This window comes from Necator americanus, chromosome IV (assembly GCF_031761385.1).
Source record: "Necator americanus strain Aroian chromosome IV, whole genome shotgun sequence".
Classification (NCBI taxonomy): Eukaryota; Metazoa; Nematoda; class Chromadorea; order Rhabditida; family Ancylostomatidae; genus Necator; species Necator americanus.
Window position 1 is genome coordinate 8502343 of NC_087374.1, and position 23057 is coordinate 8525399.

Genomic DNA, 23057 nt, shown 5'->3' on the forward strand with positions numbered 1-23057 from the left:
TATCGTCACTTTCCATTATCATGAGTGTTGAGGACAATTTATTCGGCTCATTATATCCGTTCTCACTCTTCTTATGGGAACGCATTCCTCACTGCACTTTATGTTCTGTTCCGGTGTAGCCAACCAGTACCCATCAGTTCCTTCTGTTCCACCTCCATGTAACTGTTGTCTCCTCGTCTGCTGTCATTTTCTAACGCCGTTTGAATTCATCTTATCCATATTATCTTCTATTCTTACATGTATCTCTATCTTATCTTATACACTTTTCATCTTCATCTTTTTTTCCAGGGCTAACACGAAATGAGGCAATCAGTGGTGCCAATTCTTCTCGTTTGGTTCATTTGCCTTGCATCAGCGCAATTCGTGGACGTTGATCGACCTGAGATGTAGGTGGTTTCTGCTTCTATGAAGATGATGATTTTGACTTCTGAAGAAAGAGTATTTCGCGCACGCAATGGTCAATCGTTTCGGGATCCAACAATACGTTTGGCATCAATTCAGTTTGGTAGAGGTTTATGAACGCGCGCAGCAAATGTGTCACTTCACTATTCCTATCCTTCCAAATGAATCTGGTACGAACTTACCGCCCAGGAAGGAATGAACGGATTTATTGGTCCTGAGTGGGTCGAACTATCTACACAAAGATGACCGTTTGACTCTATCCTACACCTATCGGTCTGACCCAGAAAAACTGTGTTTATAGGCAGCATACCACGAAGCTGACGTGGTGAAAGAATCCGCAGGAAAAGCTAGAGATGCTATTTTGGATTACAGGAACCGTTGTGGTTCCCCTCATCTCTCCTTAAAGGCATCAACCCCACGAATCTGAGGTGATGCGGATTTCAAATGGAGAGTTCCTCTACGGGGTCGTGGATTAAGGGGAGGAGGGTGATTCCGTCCATTTCTTCCTAATTGCCGTAAAAAAATGGCCCGGAAGATGCGGCGGGTGCACAAGGCTGGCGCGCTCCAATAGAACTCGTCGTAGAAAATAGCAGCCTTGAACGCTCGATGCCGCATATTCCGGGCCGTTTTTTACGGCAATTACGAAGAAATGGACGGACTCACCCTCCTCTCCATAATCTACGACCAAGTTATAGGCATAACACACCTGAAACTCGCACCAGATTCGTGGTTTGATGCCTTTAATAGTCGTAAAAAGATGGCGTAGGAACAGCTTTAGTTCCTACGAAATTAGTTAGAACGCTTCTCTGTATACATCTTCTCTCAGCCCAGACTATCCATTCGTTTCAATGAATAAGCTGGTGAGAAGAAATCACTGATCTTCAACCGCTCGCACTTGGACGCGGCGCGTGTACAAAGCTGGCGCGTTGCAATTGAAATCTTCGTGAAAGAACTGTACCTTCCACACCGGTTCCTTTTTACGACGGGGATAGATGAGCGGAACCACCTCGGATCCCGTAATCTTCAACCCCATCTCTAGCTTCTCCCGTGGATTCCTTCACCACGTCATATTCATGGGATGCTGCCATTGAACTCTTCATGACAAGACAGAATTCATTCCCACGGTTTCCTAAACTTGCTAAACGAAACATTTTCTTCACGAACCAAGAGAGAAGAACCAGAGCAGGAGTTTTCCATTTTTGGTTACTGGGAGGCGTCCATAGTTCACGAAAGATCGAGAAGAAAGGATCTAAAAATGAAAACATTCTAGTAGAAGTAGAACTGCTCCCTTTAATGCAAAAACGTAATCCGCTGATCTTCTCGCGATGGCGTTTCTAAAATGAACTGGTATAGTAATTAACGGCAACCACTCATAAAAGATGAATTTTCGTTTTCGAAACATAAAAGGAACAAAATCCTCGGGAAATCGGGATCACAAAAAACGGCATTTGTTACGCATTTCTTTGAGAGGCTACCTGACAATGTCCTAAGCGAACTACTACTCTACGATTTCTATTTTTCAAAATGAAGGGGCGGGTGTAGGGCAGACAGTAGATGGGCTTTCATCCCTTCGGAATTGATGAATTAGTCAGTCAGACTTGTCTGGGAGAAAAAAAAACGCTTCTTTGACACATTGCCTCGCCCCCGCAAGGCATGGGTAAGGCTACAAACCCGTTCGTAGACCTCATATGACCTCGAATTGAAAGTCGAACGCGTCGAATACGAACCGCCGATAGAGATTGATCAACGCCGTGCACTTCATCCTTTATCTCATAAAATATTTTCCATTCCTGTATTATGGTCAGCATTCAGATTGAGGCCAGATGTTCGATTCTTAAAACGGAACAATCTTTCGAACATGATGAGGTTGGGAAAACGTGGTTTAAGGAGGCAGTTGCTTTGTGAGGACTGTAACCTCGGAAATCTAATGAGGCTTGGACGTCGATAACCAGAGAAGATATCAATTTTACAATTCTGTTGAATAAAGAAGCTAATGATTGCTTATGATTTCAAGTCTGTTGTGTGATTTGACGTGCAGACCAAATATCGAATAAATGCTTAGTGTGAAACGCGGATGGACATCAATAATCCATCTTTTCAGTTCTAAAATGGTTACCTTCCTTGATTTCTCAAAAATTTAAGGATTTTAACAAGAATTTAGAAGGGTAATTCATTACGAGAAACACCTGCCAACCCACCACTCCTAATACTTTGAAGCGCCAGTTTTGTTGTACAAAATTCAGGTGAAATTCTAATGAGCTCTGTTTCATCTTGTTTTTTTTATGGCACACCTGCAGGTGTTTCAATAAATAAATAAATAAATAAATAAATAAATAAAGAGTATGGACGTCTTTACGTAGCAATATTAAGATCAGTGAAATAGGACAAAGAGGGGAAGAATACTCTAAAGAGAATCGTTCACAGCAATCACTTTATCCGCTTTTTTCCGGTTGAGATTCCTCATTTCTGTTTTCAGAACGAAGTCGCAATCATAATTGTACTGCCTAAACAGATATAGTCGGTAATAATAATAGGTTTTCCATCGGCAATTATAACTATGGCTATCGATCGATTGGAGACGACGATTGAGCGATGGGGGAGGATTTTTCGCGCTCAGTCGGTTGAACATTCCAGCGCCGACTAAATAAAAAGTCGATTTCTCATTTCATTGGATTATTATAAGTTAATTAAAATTCTTCATTAAGACTATTAGTGTTCAAAAAAAGGTCTGAGGTATTTAAAGGGACTTCTTGCTGTGTTCATCGAGGATCAGTACATTTATTTCATTCTATTTCCAATTATCCACAAACGCACTACGCTTTCAAGTTTTTCCTCGTGAAAGTGATGTTGGCATTAAAAGTTGACAATGGGATCGGTTGGAAAAGAAAGAACGGCTGATCCGTTGAAGGCTGAGGAATTTTCAGAGGTTTTTTTCTCAGACAGGTTTGAACTCGAGAATAAAATTGAATACTTTAAGAAGTAAACTTTTATGAATAGAATGACCGAGAATCAGAATAGCTCCGCCTCTGGGCAGAAAACAATGGTCCGTCCTCGAAATTTCTTAGGTGTGCAAGACAAAATGCGCAGCAACTCAGCTTTGCAAAAAAAAAAATTCAAATGCGGCTCAAATAACGTTATTAATAGGGTGCTTCCAGAGCGAATCCCTTTATTTCATTAAATTATTTTCAGTGTCTCGAACTTAGGAAAAACCAAAGTATATTTATTTAAATACATCAAAAAGTGAGTCACATGTTAAAAAGGTAAGAAGAAAGACTGATTTCTATTCTGCTTTTCACGCTTAGAGGAAAAAGATACACACGTTAAGATGTATAGTCGTATTTTTCACCGTTACGGTAGATGAGGAATCCTCGTGCGATTTTTTTGACGTAAGAAACGGTGTGAAAGACGATGTTTTTTTAAGACGATTTCAGTTGCAACGCGCCACATCCGGCTGCGTAGCGGTCGAAAGCCAGTGAGCTCTCCTCGATTCCCTATTCAAGTGAAATCAATGACGAGGCTGCTAAGGGGACCGAAAAGCGTTAGAGGAGCGTTCTAACGCTTTTTACGACGTGGGAAAAGGTTTATTTCCTGCGAGTTCCTCGTAGGAACTAAACCTTTTCCCACGCCGTTTTTTAGGACGATGAGGGAGAGCTAAGCGGAACCACCCCTGATCCCGCGATCTGCAACCCCATTTCTAGCTTCTTTCGTGGATTTTCTCACCACGCCTGATTTGTGTTACGCTGTTTTTAAGCCAAGATGAAAAAAAAGAAAAAAGAAGTAGAAGAAGTTCCACTAGGGCTTGAATGACAAATCTAACTCAGAACCAATGAAAAATTCGTCAAGGATTCTGTCCAAGCTAGTGGACTCAAGTGACGGAGGTCACAAACGTTTGTAAGCCCTTAGCGATTTAGGGAGCGAGTGAACCACACATGGAAACAAAAGAGAAGAAACATGAAAAAAGGAAAGAAAAAGCGGTGGATGGAAGAAATTGGAAGGCAACCGAAACTAAGGACTTACGGTATAGGCGAGTGCCTATGAGCCTTTGCTTAGGATTGCTACGGGAAGCTGTATAATCGCTATGGATTCTTCAAGATTTGCTTTTCTCAGACACCGCCGAGTGGCAGCCCCAACCTCATTGGAAATAAACTGTACAATTGTATTTTCTCCATACCTGATTTGTTTCGAATTTGTTCTCTTTTAGTCATAAACTGCATTGGTCTGGATTAGTCACAGGCTGCAATTTTCTTAACGAATTCGATTGATTCTTTCCTTTTTTCCGGTGCAAATGGAGGTGGCGGGCGAAACATATTTCGTACAACCGACCTCTTATGTTGGATGAGCAGAAAGATAGTGAACCAAAATATTCTTGTTACTAAGTTTGTAGTATGGGCGGGTGTAGTGTAGCGGTAAGAGGTTACCCTGTCTACACGATTGACCGAGGTTCGAATCGGCCCTAGTGCTCACCAAGCCTTTCATCCATCCGGGGTCGATAAATTGGTACCAGACTTGTCTGGGAGGAGAAAAAACACTGAATTGACACTTCGGCTAGCCCCCGCAAGTCATTGTAAAGGCCAATTACACGTTCGTGAACCACAAACGATTCTGAATTGAGATGAATGTGGGGACGCATCTCAAGCGGATTGATTAACGCCAGAATCTTTATCCTTTATCATTTAATAGAAGCACAGTGACGAACAAATTCAGCTACTATTTTCGACTATTTATGGTAACTTTGTTTTTTTCTTTCAATGTGTCAGTAATGACCCTGATTACGCATAAGTAAGTTCTAAATTGCTTAGCCTGGAATCGTATACGGAACTGATCGCTGTTCGTTGTATTCGTTTTTTCTCTTTTCACGATGTTTTTACCGTATATGTTTTGCATTTGTCCACATCGTTTTTCACACGTCATTGAGCGCAATAAATAAGCAAGTAAATAAGTGGCTAAGTGAAATTGTTTTTGTTTCTTCTATATCTATCTCTCTTCACTGATTTAGTTTTCATTAGACGGCAGATGTCGCGGGACCCGTCTCAGCCCTTCTTATAGCTTTATGGCGTCGGCGTTTCGACGCCGGTGGACCCGTCGCACCAACTTTTTGGAATTTTGACACACACACACGTGACAGAATAAGCCCGTTATTATATATCATGATTGTTATTGCTATTATTATTACCGTAATTACTTAAAATAGTTGGTAAAAGAATGACATCTGTAGGTCGAGCTATTGTACGTCCATTATAACTTATAAACTCCACATAAAACCACTAGAACATCCATAAAAATGAAAAAAACGACGACCAACTGCAATGCCGTGGAGTGCAGTTCGAAGAGAGTCATTCGATTGGAAACGAAGTGTGTTTAATCCTCTTTTACGTCATTTTTGGCTTGTACCTTATCAGCGACTTTTTTTTATCTACCCCATAGTATTAGTCATAAGGTCTTTATATCGACCTAATGTCTGCTTTCCAAACCATTCAACGCCTAGCTTCAATATCGATCAGGTGTCTCCTTCCTGAATTTTCTTCCATTATCCTAGTCCTTAAGTTAAAATTGTATTATGTGCAAAGCTGCACTTCCTCCGAATAGTCCTGCCTTCTTCCTTGTAAGGCGCGTATCAGTTTCTTGTGCGGACAGTTGCCTTTCATTCCTTGTTGTATTTCTATCGTAAAAGTCTCAAGAGATTAGAACATTAGCCCAATTTTGCTCAAAATGTTAATTCTTCTCAATTTTTCTGGAAGAGTTTTCTGAATATTCGTCGATTGTTATTAGTTTCGTAAATGCTTAAACTGTGTGTTCCATGTATTCCGAAAACGAAGATTATACAGAGCTAAAAACGACCCAGTAAGTTGATAAAAAGGAAAAACAAACACATAAAAAGAACAGAAAAAACAGAAACAGAAATACACAAAAATATACAAATACAAATACACAAATAAAGAAAATAGGAAAAAGCGGCTGAAAAAGGTATTATCTGATAACGTGCGCAGTCTATACTTTTCCCGCAACTTATATAATACAATATGTAATGTGCTGTATGACACAACGAGTACCATATTATATGATACTTATCTACACTTTGACTTTCTTACCTGACTTAATCGGAGAGCAGGAGCTACGGCCTGACGCGTCCATCCGCTTCGTCTTCGTCGGCGTGTGTCGTCCTCAAACATATCCTAGCCGATCCTGTTCGATCTTCATCTCGCACAGAATCCAGCAATCCGCCGGTACCGTGTAATCGGCAAAGCTCCACGTCTCGACTGAACTGCCTGTCAACGCCAAGTATTCTTAAAAATTCCTTTATCACTTCGGCCAAGAAATTTCTTTTGTGACCTTTAGTAGGCTCTTTCCAGTCCGGAACTGGGAGCATTCTCATGGCAACTTAGATAAAACGATTAGGTGAACTCCTCATGACCGAAGTAGCAAAAACAGTTTTTTGTGACTACTTTATAAAGCCGAGAAAGATGTTGATGTTTTCACGTGTCATCCGCCATTACAAAATATATGCTTCCAAGTTATGGCACACCACACCGCGGAAAAGAAGCTTAACAGTCGCCTCGACAGCTTTCTCTCCGTGCAATCAAGCTTTATCACTGTCGATGGCACTGCTCAAGTCTCCGTACATCATGATACGGCTGACTGCGGTAGACTCGCAGCTTAACTACATTGGCTATGGGAGTCGACTACAAGCACATATCCAAGGAGTTGAACCCAGAATTTAGAGCTGGTGAACATCTTTTTTGTAGCTGCCATCGTTTTTCAGCATACAGAATTAATAACAGCACTCATCCACGATTAAAATATAAAGTGTATATATGCTAATTTTGATACAGGGTTAACAACACGTTGTAACTTCGCTCTTCTAGAAGCGAATATTACTACATCGTCAGCGTACTCGAGATCCACTAAGGGACTTGCAGACAGTGCTTAAATGACATCGGCGGAACACTGCCCAGTTGTTCTTCGCATTATCGTTCTGTGACGGATGGTTTGTCATGGAGAGGAATCATGATAGCGTGTCTTCACGAGTCAGGTATTCGTCAAGATATTCTGAACGGAAGAAATCTATCATCTCACGGATCCTAAGAGGAAAAAAAGTTTTAAGCATTTCTGCGTTGATTCCATCATCTCCGCTAGATCTTCCACCCCTCATTTTTTTGGATACAGGACCAGGACCTTCGACTCCGTCGGTGGTACTTCGCTGATCGCGGTACATTCTGGTCGTTGTCCGTGCACGGCTTCAGGGACAGATAGGGCGTGCCGACTCACCAAGGTGTTAAGATGTTCTCTCCAGATGGACAGAGTTGCCTCTCCCACAGCCACTTGACTATGTTCACCATGCTTGAGACAGGTGAACACCTTTTCAACTTGCTACTATACTGCCTTAGCAGAGTATAGACTTTTCTCGTGTTCTTGCCTTCTCCCATTTTCAAACCAGTTACCAGTAGTGCAGACTACGCATACAGAATTGTACGTGGACTTTGCCTCCGATAATACAAGAGGAAATTTTTTTCGGTGCCAGAACCGGGAACCGGGAAAGGATTTGAAACGTCTTTAGTGCATTTAGTGAACACGCCATCGGCTCCCTCCTTGGTCCGTAATGCAATATTGGACGACACTCGTTGGCGGAACTTTTTTCTGCATTCGTCGTCTTTCAGACCTGTCAAACCAAACACTGGAGGGTGGTCAGAATAAAATACGACATCCAAAATAGCTCTACATTGTTGGATGTATGAAAAGAGAATGTTCTTTGTCAAAATGTAATTGAACTGAAGCTTAAGAGACGGCATCTTCGACTCTTGCTGCTCTTTTGGCGTTGAAGGGGTTGCCCCTTGCCATGTAAGCTGATAACATCGATGATTTCTTTTTAGCGTGAATGCAAAGGTGAGGTCACAGTGATGGGCTCGCAAAGGCCTATTGGACGATTTTAGTTGTACGATGTTGCTTCGTGGAATAGAACCATTTTCCAAGCACATGGGACTGTTGTTCAACTCTCGCCTTTGCATTCGCATCAATTCCTACAATTACCGCGTGATGTTGTGGTATTTTGGATTTATTTTGGATATATTGAGTTCATTATGAAGCGCGCCATTGTTTTAATCCTCAGCGGTCTCTGTAGGTGCGTGGGCATTTACGATGCAGAGTTTGAGTCCCCTGCTAACCCGTAATCGTATAAACGCGCACCTTGACGTCGTTGGTCGAAACTCCTCTAACAGGGCGTTTTAATCGTTTCTCAAAGCTATTGTGCAGCCTCCTACTCTTCTTTCAATACCATCGCCGAAGTAGATGGTTCAATTGTCGAAGTGACGATGGTATTAGACAACAGACAACCTTTTTGTAATGTATGGGAAGCTTCTTCCATATAACGATGCGGGTTATATAGCTTGTACGCTCCCAATGTTGTACTGTATTATATAATACTTATAAATTTGTTAGTGCCTTCAAATTAGTGTTGATAATTTCTTTGTTCTTTGCCATCCCGGCAATAATTTAACACAGACGCAAGCTCCACACAATTGAGCAACGTCATACTAGCCTCAAGCAACTCAGTTCCAAGATTTTGCGGATATTTATGGTGCAGAAAAAAGCTGATCACAACCATCACAATCTCTGAACTTTTTCTTTAACTTCTCGTCGTCGAAAGTTGCTAATTTCCAGACTCTTCTGTACTATTTCTCAGGTGGCCCTTTCCAAACGCTCAACAAAGAAGTCTCTCTATTCCGTTTTGAAATCATTTTTCCGTCTTTCTGAAATTTCACATTTCAGGTTCGAATTTGAATCTGGGTCTGTTCTTTTCATGTATTTTTGAGAATATTGCAATTTATTCAAACCACTGGTTGGTCGCGCGCATGTGGCCGCCATTCACACTCACCATGTCCGTTGCGCAGACCTTAGTGCTGACCATCACATATCCATTTTAACCCTCTGATTTATCAGTCTGGTCGAATATCTACGTATTCGTGTTAACATTTGTATTGTGGTTCGTGTATTTATTGTGTGGCCATGTCACCACGTTGACGAATTGATATATTAATGATGGAACTACCTACCACTAACTAAGGCGAGTCCGCAGGTAGAAGTCCGTCATCTAATGGCTTAGCCCCGGACAAGTCTTTCCGAATCCGTACAGCTCTGCTCAGGTGTTACCCGCTAAAACCTCGCCCTTTCTCCTTGGAGCGGACCCGGTGCACAACGCTATTCTCCGGCGAATACCTTTCCTACAATCCAAATAGCTCAGTTATCCTGAAAGATAGTGGTGACGCAAAATAATGATCATTCTTGATTGCCTGACCCCAATGTGTTTCAGCGTCAAGATGAAGTGAGGTACCTGTCCCTCAGTTTTTCAAAAAGATGTTATAAATTGTTTAGATTTTCTCGCTTCTTTATCAGTATTTCCACAGAAAGATTAGAAGAAAAAGCGTGCCTTTTGGGAAGTTCGTTGATATCCTTTGTCAGAGAGACAAGGAATTTTCAACAAAATCTCCGATTTTCTGAAGTTATTTGCTAATTGCCACTGAACCATAAATAGAATGGCCAGAATATTACCAATTCTTTGCGTGGAAAACAGAACAAGATAGAAGCTAATGAATTCTATGCTAACTAAAAACCTTAGCAGCTCATAAATATTCACACAGTGCTTAAATGATTCTTTATGATCGTGTCCATAATTTTTTTACTCTAAATCACTTAACGACATTGTTAAATGGAAAGAGTTTTGTCTTTCACCTCTATGTCAGAAAACGTAGTGAATTCAGGCAGAGATATGTTCCTCCGTCACAAGGAGGAAGTTTCTGCATTTACTGTCACCCACTATTGGTGATCGTGGCATTCCTTATATCCCTCATTACTGTAGCCCTTGTTTTACTAGGGCTACAGTAATGAGGGATATAAGGAAAAAAACTGTAAAGAAATGCAGCAGTAAAAGCGACATCCTGAGGTGTATGAAATAAGCAAATAAATAGTACGTCTTGAATATAACAAATGTAAAAAATGTTGATGGCGATGAAAATTTGCAAAATTTAAGAGTAAGCTGGGTGACAATCTATTGAATAGAAAAGTAGGGGAATTATAGAAAGAACCACTAATTCAATAGCAACTAACGATTTTAATGGACTCATAGAAACATTGTTCAAACGCGAATTTGAAAAAAAAGAAAGCAAAACAGATCCAAAGCCCAAGAGATATGTATTCCATCAATTTATTTGCACATCTACTTGAAAATGCTGTAAATTCCAGTCCGCTCTCTAAGATTGTACGATAAATTGCATTGTATACCATTTCTAAAAGCATTCTTCGGACGACTGAATGATTTATGAGGCAACATGTTCGACTAGTCAACAGGGTAGATGAATTTATTAGAGAAATTATTATTATTCAAAATTATTACCAGAGTAGATGAAATTGTAAATTTTGATCCTGGTTTTGGTCTGGCTATTTTTCCATCTCGGCATTTTTTTTTTCGAAGAACCTGCAAACATAATGACGGCAAAAAATATTTTATGCACCGAACAATATTTGTGTTTAGGAAGGCTAACGTCATATAACCTTCACTTGTGTTAAAGTCTTTGTGTTAAAGTCTCATAAAAGTTCCTATAAAATTCCTTTTCCCAAAATTCTTTTAAAAAGTTTATGCCAACAATCTTGCAGAGAAATACTAAAAACACTAACAATTATGCTGCACAATAATGGGCTTACTGTGTCACGTGTGTTTTTGTAGGTGTAACGAAATTCCAGAAAACACTGGGAAAGCACAGGTCCAAAATGGCGTCGAATTGGTCCTCTGGCACCAGAAGGCCATATATTGGTGTGAGGCGGTTCCCGTGGCGACGTATCAAATCGAATCGTCGAATCAAAGTCAAATTGATGCACCGGCGCCAATAACAGTTGTAATGGGGTGGACGAGTCCCATAGCAACGATTAGATACGCTGCGGGGCAGTTAGTACGGCCCAATAACTCCAATTGGATTTGTCAAGATGTGAACGAAACGTTGTGAACCATTTTATGGCACTGGAAGCTGCTTTATTGCGTTTCGCCCCAATCTACACCACCGTATTTTCGTCTCATCAGGTTGCTAACATCCTTCTCGGATTTGCAACACGCATCCAAGCGGCTGCTTAAAGGCATCACCCCACGAATCTCAGGTGGTACGGATTTCCGGTGGAGTATTCGTATACTGGATCGCAGATTATTGAGAGAAGGGTGGTTCCGTCCATTTCTTCCTAATTGCCGTAGAAAACGGCCCGGAAGATCCGGCTTCGAGCGTTCCGGCGCACCATTTTCCACAAGGAGTTCGATTGGAGCGCGCCAGCCTTGTGCACGCCCCGCATCTTCGGGACCGTTTTTTACGGCAATTAGGGAAAAAGTAGAGGGAATCACCTCCTCTCCACAATCTACTATCCCATGTACGAATACTCCACCTGAAATCATTACCACCTCAGATTCGTTGAGTGATGCCTTTAAATAGTAGCTGACAATTTACGTGATCGGGAGCGTGGAATGTTCCTTATCTTTGCTAGTACGTTGATGAGGTTCACTTCATTTCATTTTAGTACATTATTCTAATTTGATTATTTTGAAGAAAAAAAGAAAAATTTATGATTAGAACTATGTTTCTAGGTTTTTACGGTATCGAAAAAATACACGAAAAATGTTGTAAAATCAAGTTTGAATACTCTGCAGATGTATTGCAAATGACTTTAGGACGGTATCCATTAAGTGAACCATGAAGTTACTTCAATTCATCATCAATTTATAAATGCTTAAATTTAAAAAAAAAAAACGAAGTAAGCGTAGAGAAAATACAAAATAAATGTTGCAGAATTAAAAATTAAAATAAAAAAGAATTAATTGAAGAAAATTAATGTTGCAATTAATGTTTGGCACTGCTTTTGATTTCTACTGATCAGTGAAAGTGGGCACAGCAAGAAGTCGGATATCGTTAGCCGCGTTAGCCGGTTAGCAATTACAACAGTACCAATAATTAAATAAAAATAGTAAGTCAAAAATTTTCAATTGCAATGGAACCTGAGCCCGTGTCCACCTCCACTTTGTTGGAAAAAAAAGTTGAAAAAAAACGAGAACTTTAGAATTTCCTCTTTGGATTATTTACTTGTGTTATCTCACAGGAAACCATAATCTGGTAATTTTTCCCAATCGTTCAATCGTTTTTCGTCAAAACCGAGATATTTTTCACTGTCCCCTGTGGAGTAGTATCTCATAAATTAGCTGTAGTAGTAAATCAAATTTTGAAGAAAAATTAAACGTTAAAAACTTAAATCCCTCAGGGAAGTTTTTCATAAACGACCTGTGAAGAAGTCAGCGCTAATCATTTATTCGCATGCATATTGGAAATGAGAATAACGACATTTTATATTTATTTACATAGTTGAAGAGCTCTGACTATGATACGAATCATCGATGTTGTGTTTCATGTTTCAGGCGTGCGACGGAAGCAAGACACTTCAGCGAATGTCCGCCGCTCTGTGAACTCGAATATCTCTCAACACTTGAGAGCTTGGTGCTCCGCGTTGAGTCGCCCTTAAGGCACAGAGACACGGCAGCAGCGCCGGCAGCAGCAGCCCGAGCGAGTTCATGAACCTCCTCCCACCTCACCGGCCGGCTCACACGCCTCTCGATGTATTCAAATCGTATTACATGGGACGTCAGGTGGCGGCAAATGTTTGTGTCGCAACTGATCATTTCTAGTCTCACACATTTCCGTCTCAACGCGTGGCTGTGGCTTTGTAGTTGTTCCAGTAACTGGCGTTTACTCACAAAAAGAGGTCATTCCAGAAATCTGGCTCTTAGCCCATTCGGCTACACCTCAAATCACAACCAGATGCTATCCTCTTTCTTTCCGGAATATGGGTTTTCTTTCACAAACTAGCTCCTGGTACTACTAGCCTGTATTGTACTGCTACTACTAGAAAATACTGACTGCTAGCTTATCTTTTCAAATCCTGGAAACATACTGTCGACGCTTTCCAATGTTTTTCGCCTCCTTTTCTTATAACCACTGGAAGGTCGTTATAATTGACTATATTATATATATTATATATATATTTTTTTTATATTTTCGTTATATTTATATATATATTTCCCAAATCATGGTGATAGATTATAATTTTTTTCGAGGTTTTTTGTGTACAATAATCCTGGACTTTTGAAATTTTTTTCGTATCGGTCTGCCCCACAACACCTATAGAATTCCTGAATTTCCTCATTTTCTCATCACTACTCGAATTTTCGGTTTACTATTCGGTTTTGCAAAGGGGTTGCGCTAAAGTCATTTATTTTCATGCGTACATCCTGCTCATCCATTCATAACAAGGATTTTCTGTGAATTACTCGAATGTATTCGAGGAAAAAAAACCATTCTGAAGTATTTGAAAAATTTCGACCATCAGAGTTCAATCATACGACATTTCTAGCTCCCATCTATCGAGTAAAAAGATAATCTGGACCTTCAACATAAAATCTGTAGCCTTTTTTGCGATGTTATGTACATATACTATGGATATATTCGGTGGCTAACTTCATGATACTATTTTGTTGATATCCGCGGAAGCTAGTTAGGCAATAAGGAGTCCATAAAAGTTAAGAAAATTTCATTTCAATTTCACATCCACAGAAAAATTGCTCAAACTGTCTATTTATTTATTCTATTCCTTTCTTTATTTCGGATGCATGTGTAAAATTTCTCTTTCTGACAAGCTGTGCAGATGCGAAACATTCAAAGCGGATACCCGAATGGACACGAAAATTAGACTCTTCCTTCCTCGTCTTCTGTCATTACGTCTTTTTCGAGAGATGTGGTGCAGTGACTCCAAATCTTATCCGACTTAGGCCAGCCCAACAACTCCTCAGAACTTCTCCCTGGCGCAGCAAACCATTTCTGGATTCGTTTTTCTAAGCACAAATTATCGATTTGTGTCAGATTGACTGTTGTCAAATTCAGCAACGGGGAAAAACCCCTCAAAAGTGCAGACCGTTTGAATTTTACGGTAAAGAAGAGACGGTAGAGCGTTGCTGTGAACGAATTTCTTCTACATGTGCTATTTTCCCCGTTAGTGCGTGTCTTTCTCATATCAAATTTCATTTTTTCTATTCGTTTCTTTCTGAGATGCTTTCATCATGTTTTGTTTACAAAGAAAGGAAATAGAAAATACTGGTAGTAAACAGAATGTAAAAAGAGGGTAAAATCAATTTTTTTTCCTATTCTTCACACTTTGTTTCGTCTCTTTCCTCTTAGATTCCATGAACGCTTTTAAACATAACCATCAGAATGAAATGTTTTGTTGACATTCGCGTTATGCTGTGTTCCAGATACAGTATTTCTTTGTCGCCCGCGCCACACTTGTCGCTTCACATCTGAATGACAGTTTGATCGATTAGAATAACAGTTTCATTTAGAGTTAGAGATATGAGTCAACGCTTACGCAACTACATTAGCATTTCAACGCTCAGAGTAATTCAAATGCTCAGTCAGATATGCTCCGTTGTCGCCGTTGTTGTTTTTGCCCCCACATTAATGTGGATTTCGGTGTAATAATTCCAGGGCTTCAGTCATTTCATGTCTGTCGTAGCGGCAAACTTACAATTATCGGATATTTTCCTTGCATCGTTTTTTTTTCTTTGCAATTTTTTTCTTTTCCACGTGTTTTCGCCTCGTGTCCTTTTGTGACGGGACATGAAAACTTATTGCTGAAATGGTCCCGTTTATTACAGGCTCACACAACAAATTCACATGACCACTTACAATCAAACTTCGTCCTATAATAGGACGTACGAGAAGAAGGTGATCGAAGAAACACCACGAATTCGAATCGCCTCCATACCGCACTCTTCTCCTTTTACCACCGCTCATCATATAATGCCGGTACGTCTCCTCATTACTCGAAAATTGTTGCTTCTGCTAATCGGGGTCACATAACGGCATCCCACCACGAACTTGACTGCGGAACCCACGATGAAAGCATCGAGCTCAAGTAGTGGATTGGGGAACTTAGCCTGGCTCCGCTCATTTTTCCTTTAATTTTCATAAAAACAGCGTGGGAACCGCTTTAGCTCCCACAAGGTACGTCAATGCGCACCTCTATGTACACGTTCCGGTCCCCACACTAGCCTACTCATTGGTTTCACTTGAAACGGCTGATGAGAAGATATCATCGATCTTTGATCGCTCGCATATACATGCGACGCGTGCACAACGGATGACACGTTGAAAATCAAGTCGTTCTAAAAAAACAGCCACTTCCACGTTGTTTTTCACGACGATTCGGAAAAGATGAGCGGCTCCAACAACAATATGAAGAACTTAACACAAATCAAATTTAAAATAGGAATTCCACGAGCAGACAAGGATTTCACACTTTACCACAATTGTTTAGTGATTTTTCGTCTCGTCACAGAACAAATTTGTGATAACAAAAGAGAATACTGATTGTCGCTTAGGAGTTCCTATAGTAATTCTTTGAAGGCTACTAATTATCGTTGTGGTTCTTTTTCGCTTACGTTTTAAAGTTTAGGTCGTGTATGTGCATTACTATATATTTGCACTTCACTGTTGGAAAAGTTAGGAGAGAACGATATTAATTGTATTTTTGTATTGTATTGTCAGTCGGTAAGGAGTTCTTGAAAATTTGAGGAAAAAAACAGCTCAAATACAGTGGCCCAAGGGTACGCAAAAAAAAACACGCGAATCCGGTGCGATTAAGTTCATGTCGGAAAGCAAAAAGGTTGTGTAAAAGTTTTTATCTCATATCTCTTAAGATTCTTCTTCTTCTCAGTGCTCTGGAGTAAAAAAAAAACAATAAGCAAACAATCCTCGAGCAGAAAAAAACAATTGTTTCCCCTGATTGATGATTGTTTTCTATGATTGATTGCTATTTGGCAGGCAGGTTCACGATGTATTCCCTCACTCTAGACCTTACGCATGTATTTCTACTCAAAATAATATTTTACATGTTTAAGTATAATATGAAAGATGTTCGAATGATCTACAGTGTGTCCATATCCATTACCACTTTTATATGGCAGTCCTTTCGTTTCTTAAAAGTCAATATTTCCAGAAAGGTTCACTAGTATCCATGGAGAAACCTTTTTCTTCGAGAAAATGACCATATACGTGAAAAATTGCATTCCTACTGGTAACCATGGTCACTATGTAGTATGTGAAGGAATTTCTTTCGGATATTCTAAAGAATTCCTAAAGCCAGTATATTAATGTAACTGTAAAAGCTGCATTGCGTATTGTGGAGCGGGATTACGTACAGGGCATTAGAGAACATATATGCCGTAAGCGTAAGATATGCGTATGTATGTTCAATGTATAGTCGGGTCGAAACGACATGAAGCACGGTGCAATTCCGTAAGGCTGCCCGCAGAGTTCGGAGCCGCTCGTAGCAAGGATCCCCAATCGATCCTAACCGCTGCGCTCTATCGCACCGCTTCGAGCGCAACCGCTTAAGTACCTGCACCGTACTTCATTTCGTTATTTTGACTCTACTATACGTTCGGCATTGAAACGATTCTGATTTGAAGTCGACACACACCAATGCATCCTAAAGAGATGGAGGAGGACCGAAAACTTTGACCCATATCAATCAATATGGTAGTAGTTTAGTATTTTGCAAGAAAAAAATGATTATGATTTTGGATGTGCAGGGGCAGCCTGGGAAAATGGGAAATATTGAATGTTGAGGTGGTAGCCGTGAAGAATTGGTAGATAGGTGGAAGTGACATCATTTAGTATGGAGCTACTTACCATTTATTAATCATGGATCAGTGGATCGGTTCGAAACGTCCATTTGGTAGGGCCGGAAGCAGTGAGCACAGCACAGGAACCACACAGGGGAAAAAGAATTTGATGCTGATAGCACATGGGGTTTACAAACGAGGAAACCGGGGAGAGAGGGGGGAAGAGAGGGAGCTCGACGAAATCTGCACCAGTTTGATTTTTTTGATGCCATTATACAAAAATGGTGAGAGTGTGTGACGGTTGCTCAGCGCTTCAGCATTCCCATCACCTTTACCTATTGTGTATTCACCTATAGATCCTGTGGACTGTTCGGCAAACTGTTATTTGGTTTAGGTTCAACGCTGATGCGTGTTTCCTTGTCGATCGTTGTGCGCTTCTTCCAATTCCCGTCCTGCTAGTCCCAATAGAAGTTAGGCATTGATTGCAACCAACACTTCACTTAGATTTCGAATCCATAGCCATCGAGCCGATTCGATCGTATTTTGGCATGTTTACTTATCCTATCGCATACTTATCGTACACATTTTACACAGATGGATCCACTCTTATATTTATTTCATACTCACCAAGGAGAAGGCTACAGAATAGTAGTGGAACTTCGATAGCTATTGATTAGCTCGGGATCTGATTCTATCTATCAAATTCTGAACATTCATTGAATATTTAATCGAACGAAACGAATGGGAGGAGCGTAAATCGTAAATTTTTATTAGAAATTTAGCAACGCCAACGTTCGGCAAGATTAGAAGTAGACCAAGTGGAGTACTTTGAGAAATCGCCCGTTTTCCGGAATATGTAATTGCTGCCATCAAGAACACTATATCAAAGAAATTATTACAGTTATATTCTGTTTTTAAACGGTTCAATTTGAAAGGTGTAAACGGAAGAATCTAACCAAATTCATGATCGTCCAAAAGGACTGAACACATGGTTCTGTAACTGGGAACTAGGGTAAAAGATATAACGTTAACAGGTGCCTTCTGAAATGTTAACATTTTTAGGGGACAGATAGGTATTAGGTAAAACATTGTTAATTCGAACGATTCAAGAACTAATTATTCGACAGTATCGATATCGAGTATGAAATAAACTCGATGGCAAAACTTTAAAATCATGGGGCAGATCCTATAGCGGTACATTAATGGCTGAAAGGTCTAAGGTTCTCTAATACGGTAGCACTGTCTTCTCGTAAATAAATAAATACACATATTGATGCCTCCTAGTGTCGTATAGCTTGTTTGAGCCATTTTATTGCTCAAACAAATCAATAAAATCAAAATTAAACAGGCTAAACATCCATTTAAATTAAATAATAATATTCAAAATGCCAACATTCTAAGACAGGTCGAATATGAGCAATATTTGAGCCATATTTGAAGAAGAATCTGTATCGTCTAATCGAACGCCATACATAAAGGATAAAGGATAAAGTTTCTAGCGTTAGTCAATCCGCTTGGGATGCGCCCCCACGTTCACTTCAATTCAAAATCGTTTGAGGTTTACGAACGTGTAACTGGCCTGCGTCATCCATAGAACCATTAAATTTATGATTTTATTATAGTGTAATATATACATTAATATATCTAATATAATATCTATCTAATATATGGGCGGGTGGTGGGTGGCTGCGATCATCAGGCAACCGCTCTGTGCCACCAAGCCTTCTAAGGTATATATATATACATTAATACATATAATACGTTGCTATAATATCTTATTTATGCAATTTTTTACTTCCAGTATTTTTTGTGTTAATTTTTTGCCATTGTTTTTAGTATGAATTCTTTGGAAAAAATCCAAGGCGGATGTAACTGGCGTAAGTCGGCGTGGGGGAGTCGCGTTTCGCGTGTAAGCAACTGTTTCGCAGCGCATTCTCGCTTTTGACGCACGTGTCGTTGGGGCGTGAATCCATGAATCACACGTGTGTGGGGGTTGTGGGATGGGATGTATGCATGTGTACTTTTTGAGGAGCAATAACAACAACAACAACAACAGCTGCATTTCAGACAACGTTCCCGTCATTTCAAACGTCATTCGGCGGAAATGTCTCCTCATTCCACTCCACCGATGATTCACTTAACGTCACAATGGATGTCTCACAATACAAACCAGATGATTTGAAGTTAAGTTTCGAAATATATCAGACGGTTTGAAGTCAACTTTCTGAGCGAAAGAAACAAAGAAAAGAATAAAAGGATGAAAGGGAAACGATAAAGCATTAGAGATGACAGAGAACAGAGAACAGAAGATTACTTTGTAGAGCATTACCACCTACACCGACTTATTTGTTCCATAAATAATTCAGCACATAACGTTTTCCAGAAAAAAAAGAACAATAAAAAGAATCAGAATAGATGACAGGTGACATAGTAAGCTGGCTGTCAACTCAATTCTTGGATAATAGAGCTTGGTAGGGGAATTTAGAGCAGCGATTGCTGCCTCGAACCTTTCATTGCCGCACTCGACGACTCACTGAGGGAGATTACGAGTTTTTATGAATATCGAGAACTGTTTCGACATACTGCTATCCTTTTTTGGACTAAGCAATGTTCATTGGATCTTATCGCTTTTTTTGAGTCAAATCTTCCTATTAACGATTTAGAAGTAATAGGTTCTAGTAGTGAATGTTGTGTAAGGAACCTGAACAATTAAGAGCACGGGTTATTATTAATTACCGTAAAAAACGGAGAAAGATACGGATCTGGTTGACGCGATTTTCTACAACGAGGAGAAAATTTTTTTCTAGAATTAGGAAGAAATGGACGGAATCTCTTCTTCTCCAGAATCTATTCCCTTTTAATCCACCTGATAGCACCACATTCATGGTATACCTTTAGCAGAAGAGGATTACAAAGAAAATTTCTATTGTTTTTTTTTTCCCATGGTTCTGTTAAGAAGCTAGAGTTGTGTAGAGAGGAAATATCGATTTTTTCTTTACAAAACCTTTTCAATTAGGTTCTAGGTACATTACTCGGGATTATACTTCCGTTTTTGTAAGGTTTTTGAGCATTTTTGTTGGAATGTTGCAGTATTTTTACCTCACTGAGCAGAACTGTTATTTTTCTGTATTTTGTTTGTTCGTAAACCTAAATATAAGACAGAAGTTCTTTAGTGTTTCTAAAAAATTTCTCTTATTCAACTCTTTCAAAATAGCACTCGAAAAAAATATTTTCCAATAGTTTAAGTACAAAATTTCTTTTTAGATGGAACTTTTATTCGAATGACATTTCGGCTTTTTCGTAGGCACCCTATTAGAACACATAAACAAAACTGTGCTGAGGTTCGAAGACACGAGAACGTTTGAACTCTAAAATTATATTCAAATGTACGAAGTGAATCGATGTCCGCCGTCGAACACAAAAAATTTTTCTTCTTTCTATCCTCGGCGGATTACACCCAAAAAACCAGAGGAACAGAGCGTTCGCAGCGATCGTATGTATTACTGCATAATTCGTTAAAACCACATCGCACTACGCGTTTACGTTTACATAACCAAATTCAATCAATCAGTTCCCTACTCAATCGATTTCTATGCTGCTTGACATCGATTTACATTCTTATGGAAATATTTTAGGTTTCTGTGATCGGTCAGTTTATCGTAGTGGAGGCGAAACATCCCGAAAAACAAGATGAGTTCGGATTCATCGAACGACACTTTATCAGGTAATTATTACCATGCGCCGAATAGGTCTAGTTAGCAGCGGATGTGTTCAACCAGTTGAGTACAATGCGCTATCGATTCGAGCAGGGCAGAGCGAAGTGTTGCAGCATAGCCGCGTCGCGTTAAGGAAGCTGAACGCATTCGGCATTGACTACATATGGCCGGATCAAAACAGCATGAATCACGAGTGTAGTTGCTGTGCATTCGCGTACGCGCTCGAAACGGCGCGGTGACGGTACAAAACAGTTGGCACCGAGGTGGGACCGTCGCAAACTGCAGCGGTGCGTGGTGCCAGCAAAGGTACAGAGTGACAACATTTCACTCAAAATATTCACTGTTACTTCCGGGAACGTAATTCGAGGATTACAATGGGGTAATATCGTAGTGAATGTTGATGCCTCGACAGTTACATCATTTTCATTTCAATGATGACATCGTTCTGATAACATCGATCATCATTCGGAACGTATGCTAGTTGATTTTGATAAAGAAAAAAATTAGAAAGAATACAACTGCTTAAAAGTCCCTACTTGGTAGTATCCCTACTAGTTAATTCATTAAACGAATTTGTGCAATTTCTGCCTAGAAGTCTAGCCTTAATGGTTCAATTTCTATTACTCCATTCTTCGAGCCGTTTACGATCAATTCCGTCCAGTTTTTGTAGCATACTCACACTCCTGCACTCCAATTATCTTTGCCTGTGCAAAAAGAAAGGTCCACAGCTGAACCTGGACGAAACGATATTCGTGAGAAAAATGCGTGTGTGTGTGTGTGTTTCTTATAGCACTGCCAAAAGAACAAATATATAGGATGGTTCAAATAAAGTGTGACGGGCTACGGAAAATCCAGAGCTGCTTGAATCCTTGAGCGAAAGAAACCGGTAAGGACCTTCCTGCAAAATTGGCTCTTGGACCTTTCTGCAAAATTGGGCGGCAGTCCAGGGCGCAAGGAAGACAATGGAGTGCTGCGAGGCCAATCTAGAGCAAAAAGTCTACTCTTTTAAGCACATGCCACTGAATTCGCCGATAAGAGTCCTGGAGAAGGGCTGGGGCATAGGAAATGATTGCGCGCATCCTCAAAAATTTCCGCAAGAGATTGGATGTTTGTGTTAAAGCTAAAGACAATAATTTTGAATGTGATGTGTGAGAACTTACGTAGAATTTTCTGACTGTTGAATAGAAAAAAAAAAGATCTCTTACTTGGATTAATTGGTGCATAGTTGTGGATAGTTTTTTTTTGCGTCATACTTCATGTGGACTACCCTGTATATCATTGCTATTAGCTCGATGATGATCTTAACATGATGAAAATCCTGACTTTGGAAGTGACCACAAGGAAACGATCGGCTTGGGGAGCATAGAAGAGCATCGAGGCTTTAGTGAAGAAAATCTAGGTCTTTCGCTTCCGTGCTCACTTATTCAACACCACCGCTCTTCCTGCTTAGAGTTGCGCTTGATGTTTTGGGGTAAAAGTCCATGATGGCTAAGATAGAAATAACAAATAATTTTATAAAACAAAATAACATAAATAAATTAAATATACATACTATATCATAGTATGAAACAAATAAATGTAAAATATAACAATTTAATAAGATAGAAGCAGCATCTGATTGTGCAATGTAAATAAATAAATAAATAAATAATAAACTAAATAACAATAATAAATATAAAATCGTGCACTGTCCCCCCAAATAAATTCTTTAAAGTATAAAGAGGAAATATTAGAGTCCATTTTGCGAAAACTGCTGTAACAATCGCTTAACACCACACCAACTTTTCAGAAAGTTCAATTTACCACGAGGCGTGCAACCGGAGGGTGTTTCCAGCAATTTGACAAGCGATGGAACGCTAACGATTCAAGCGCTTCCACTTAAACCAAAAGTAAGTGCTGGCGAACAATCCTCGAATTCTTTTCAATTCTCTTCTCCAGTAATTTTGAAGAAAATATCACACGTATTAAGGATGGCTCTCCGGCTCGTGCAATTCCTATTAAAATAGTGGGAGCATCGTCAGGAACGGGAACGGCAGCAGCGGCAGCGGCAACGGGGACTCCTACGCCTGCACAAGAGACAAAAGTCGAGAACAGCAAATGACTGGATATATGATTATGTGTATTTATTACTAACACTAGAGTGTTAACATTGAAGATTGACGATGAGACTTGTGCACGCCTCTAAAGACGATTTAAATAGTCGGCTTGTATATTTCATGTAACATATGTTCCGAGTTTTTTCT

The 23057-nt window shown here is 39.9% G+C and overlaps 4 protein-coding genes across 4 annotated transcripts; 2 read left to right on the plus strand and 2 right to left on the minus strand.

Moving 5' to 3' along the window:
* Positions 1–300: 300 nt before the first annotated feature.
* RB195_000673 (uncharacterized protein) lies at positions 301–2350 on the plus strand (the record flags this gene model as incomplete). The annotated part of the gene is made up of 2 exons (XM_013440162.2): positions 301–386; positions 2215–2350. 2 exons carry the CDS (start codon positions 301–303, stop codon positions 2348–2350), a joined length of 222 nt encoding a protein of 73 aa, XP_013295616.2.
* Positions 2351–6514: 4164 nt separating this feature from the next.
* RB195_000674 (uncharacterized protein) lies at positions 6515–6775 on the minus strand (the record flags this gene model as incomplete). Its single annotated transcript, XM_064197142.1, has 1 exon — positions 6515–6775. One exon carries the CDS (start codon positions 6773–6775, stop codon positions 6515–6517), a length of 261 nt encoding a protein of 86 aa, XP_064053023.1.
* A 1078-nt stretch (positions 6776–7853) lies between these two features.
* RB195_000675 (uncharacterized protein) lies at positions 7854–8411 on the minus strand (the record flags this gene model as incomplete). The annotated part of the gene is made up of 1 exon (XM_064197143.1): positions 7854–8411. One exon carries the CDS (start codon positions 8409–8411, stop codon positions 7854–7856), a length of 558 nt encoding a protein of 185 aa, XP_064053024.1.
* Positions 8412–13034: 4623 nt separating this feature from the next.
* RB195_000676 (uncharacterized protein) lies at positions 13035–22915 on the plus strand (the record flags this gene model as incomplete). The annotated part of the gene is made up of 6 exons (XM_013450416.2): positions 13035–13066; positions 15128–15278; positions 19166–19306; positions 20734–20822; positions 22604–22703; positions 22784–22915. The coding sequence occupies 6 exons, from the start codon at positions 13035–13037 to the stop codon at positions 22913–22915; spliced, it is 645 nt and encodes a 214-aa protein (XP_013305870.2).
* Positions 22916–23057: the final 142 nt, after the last annotated feature.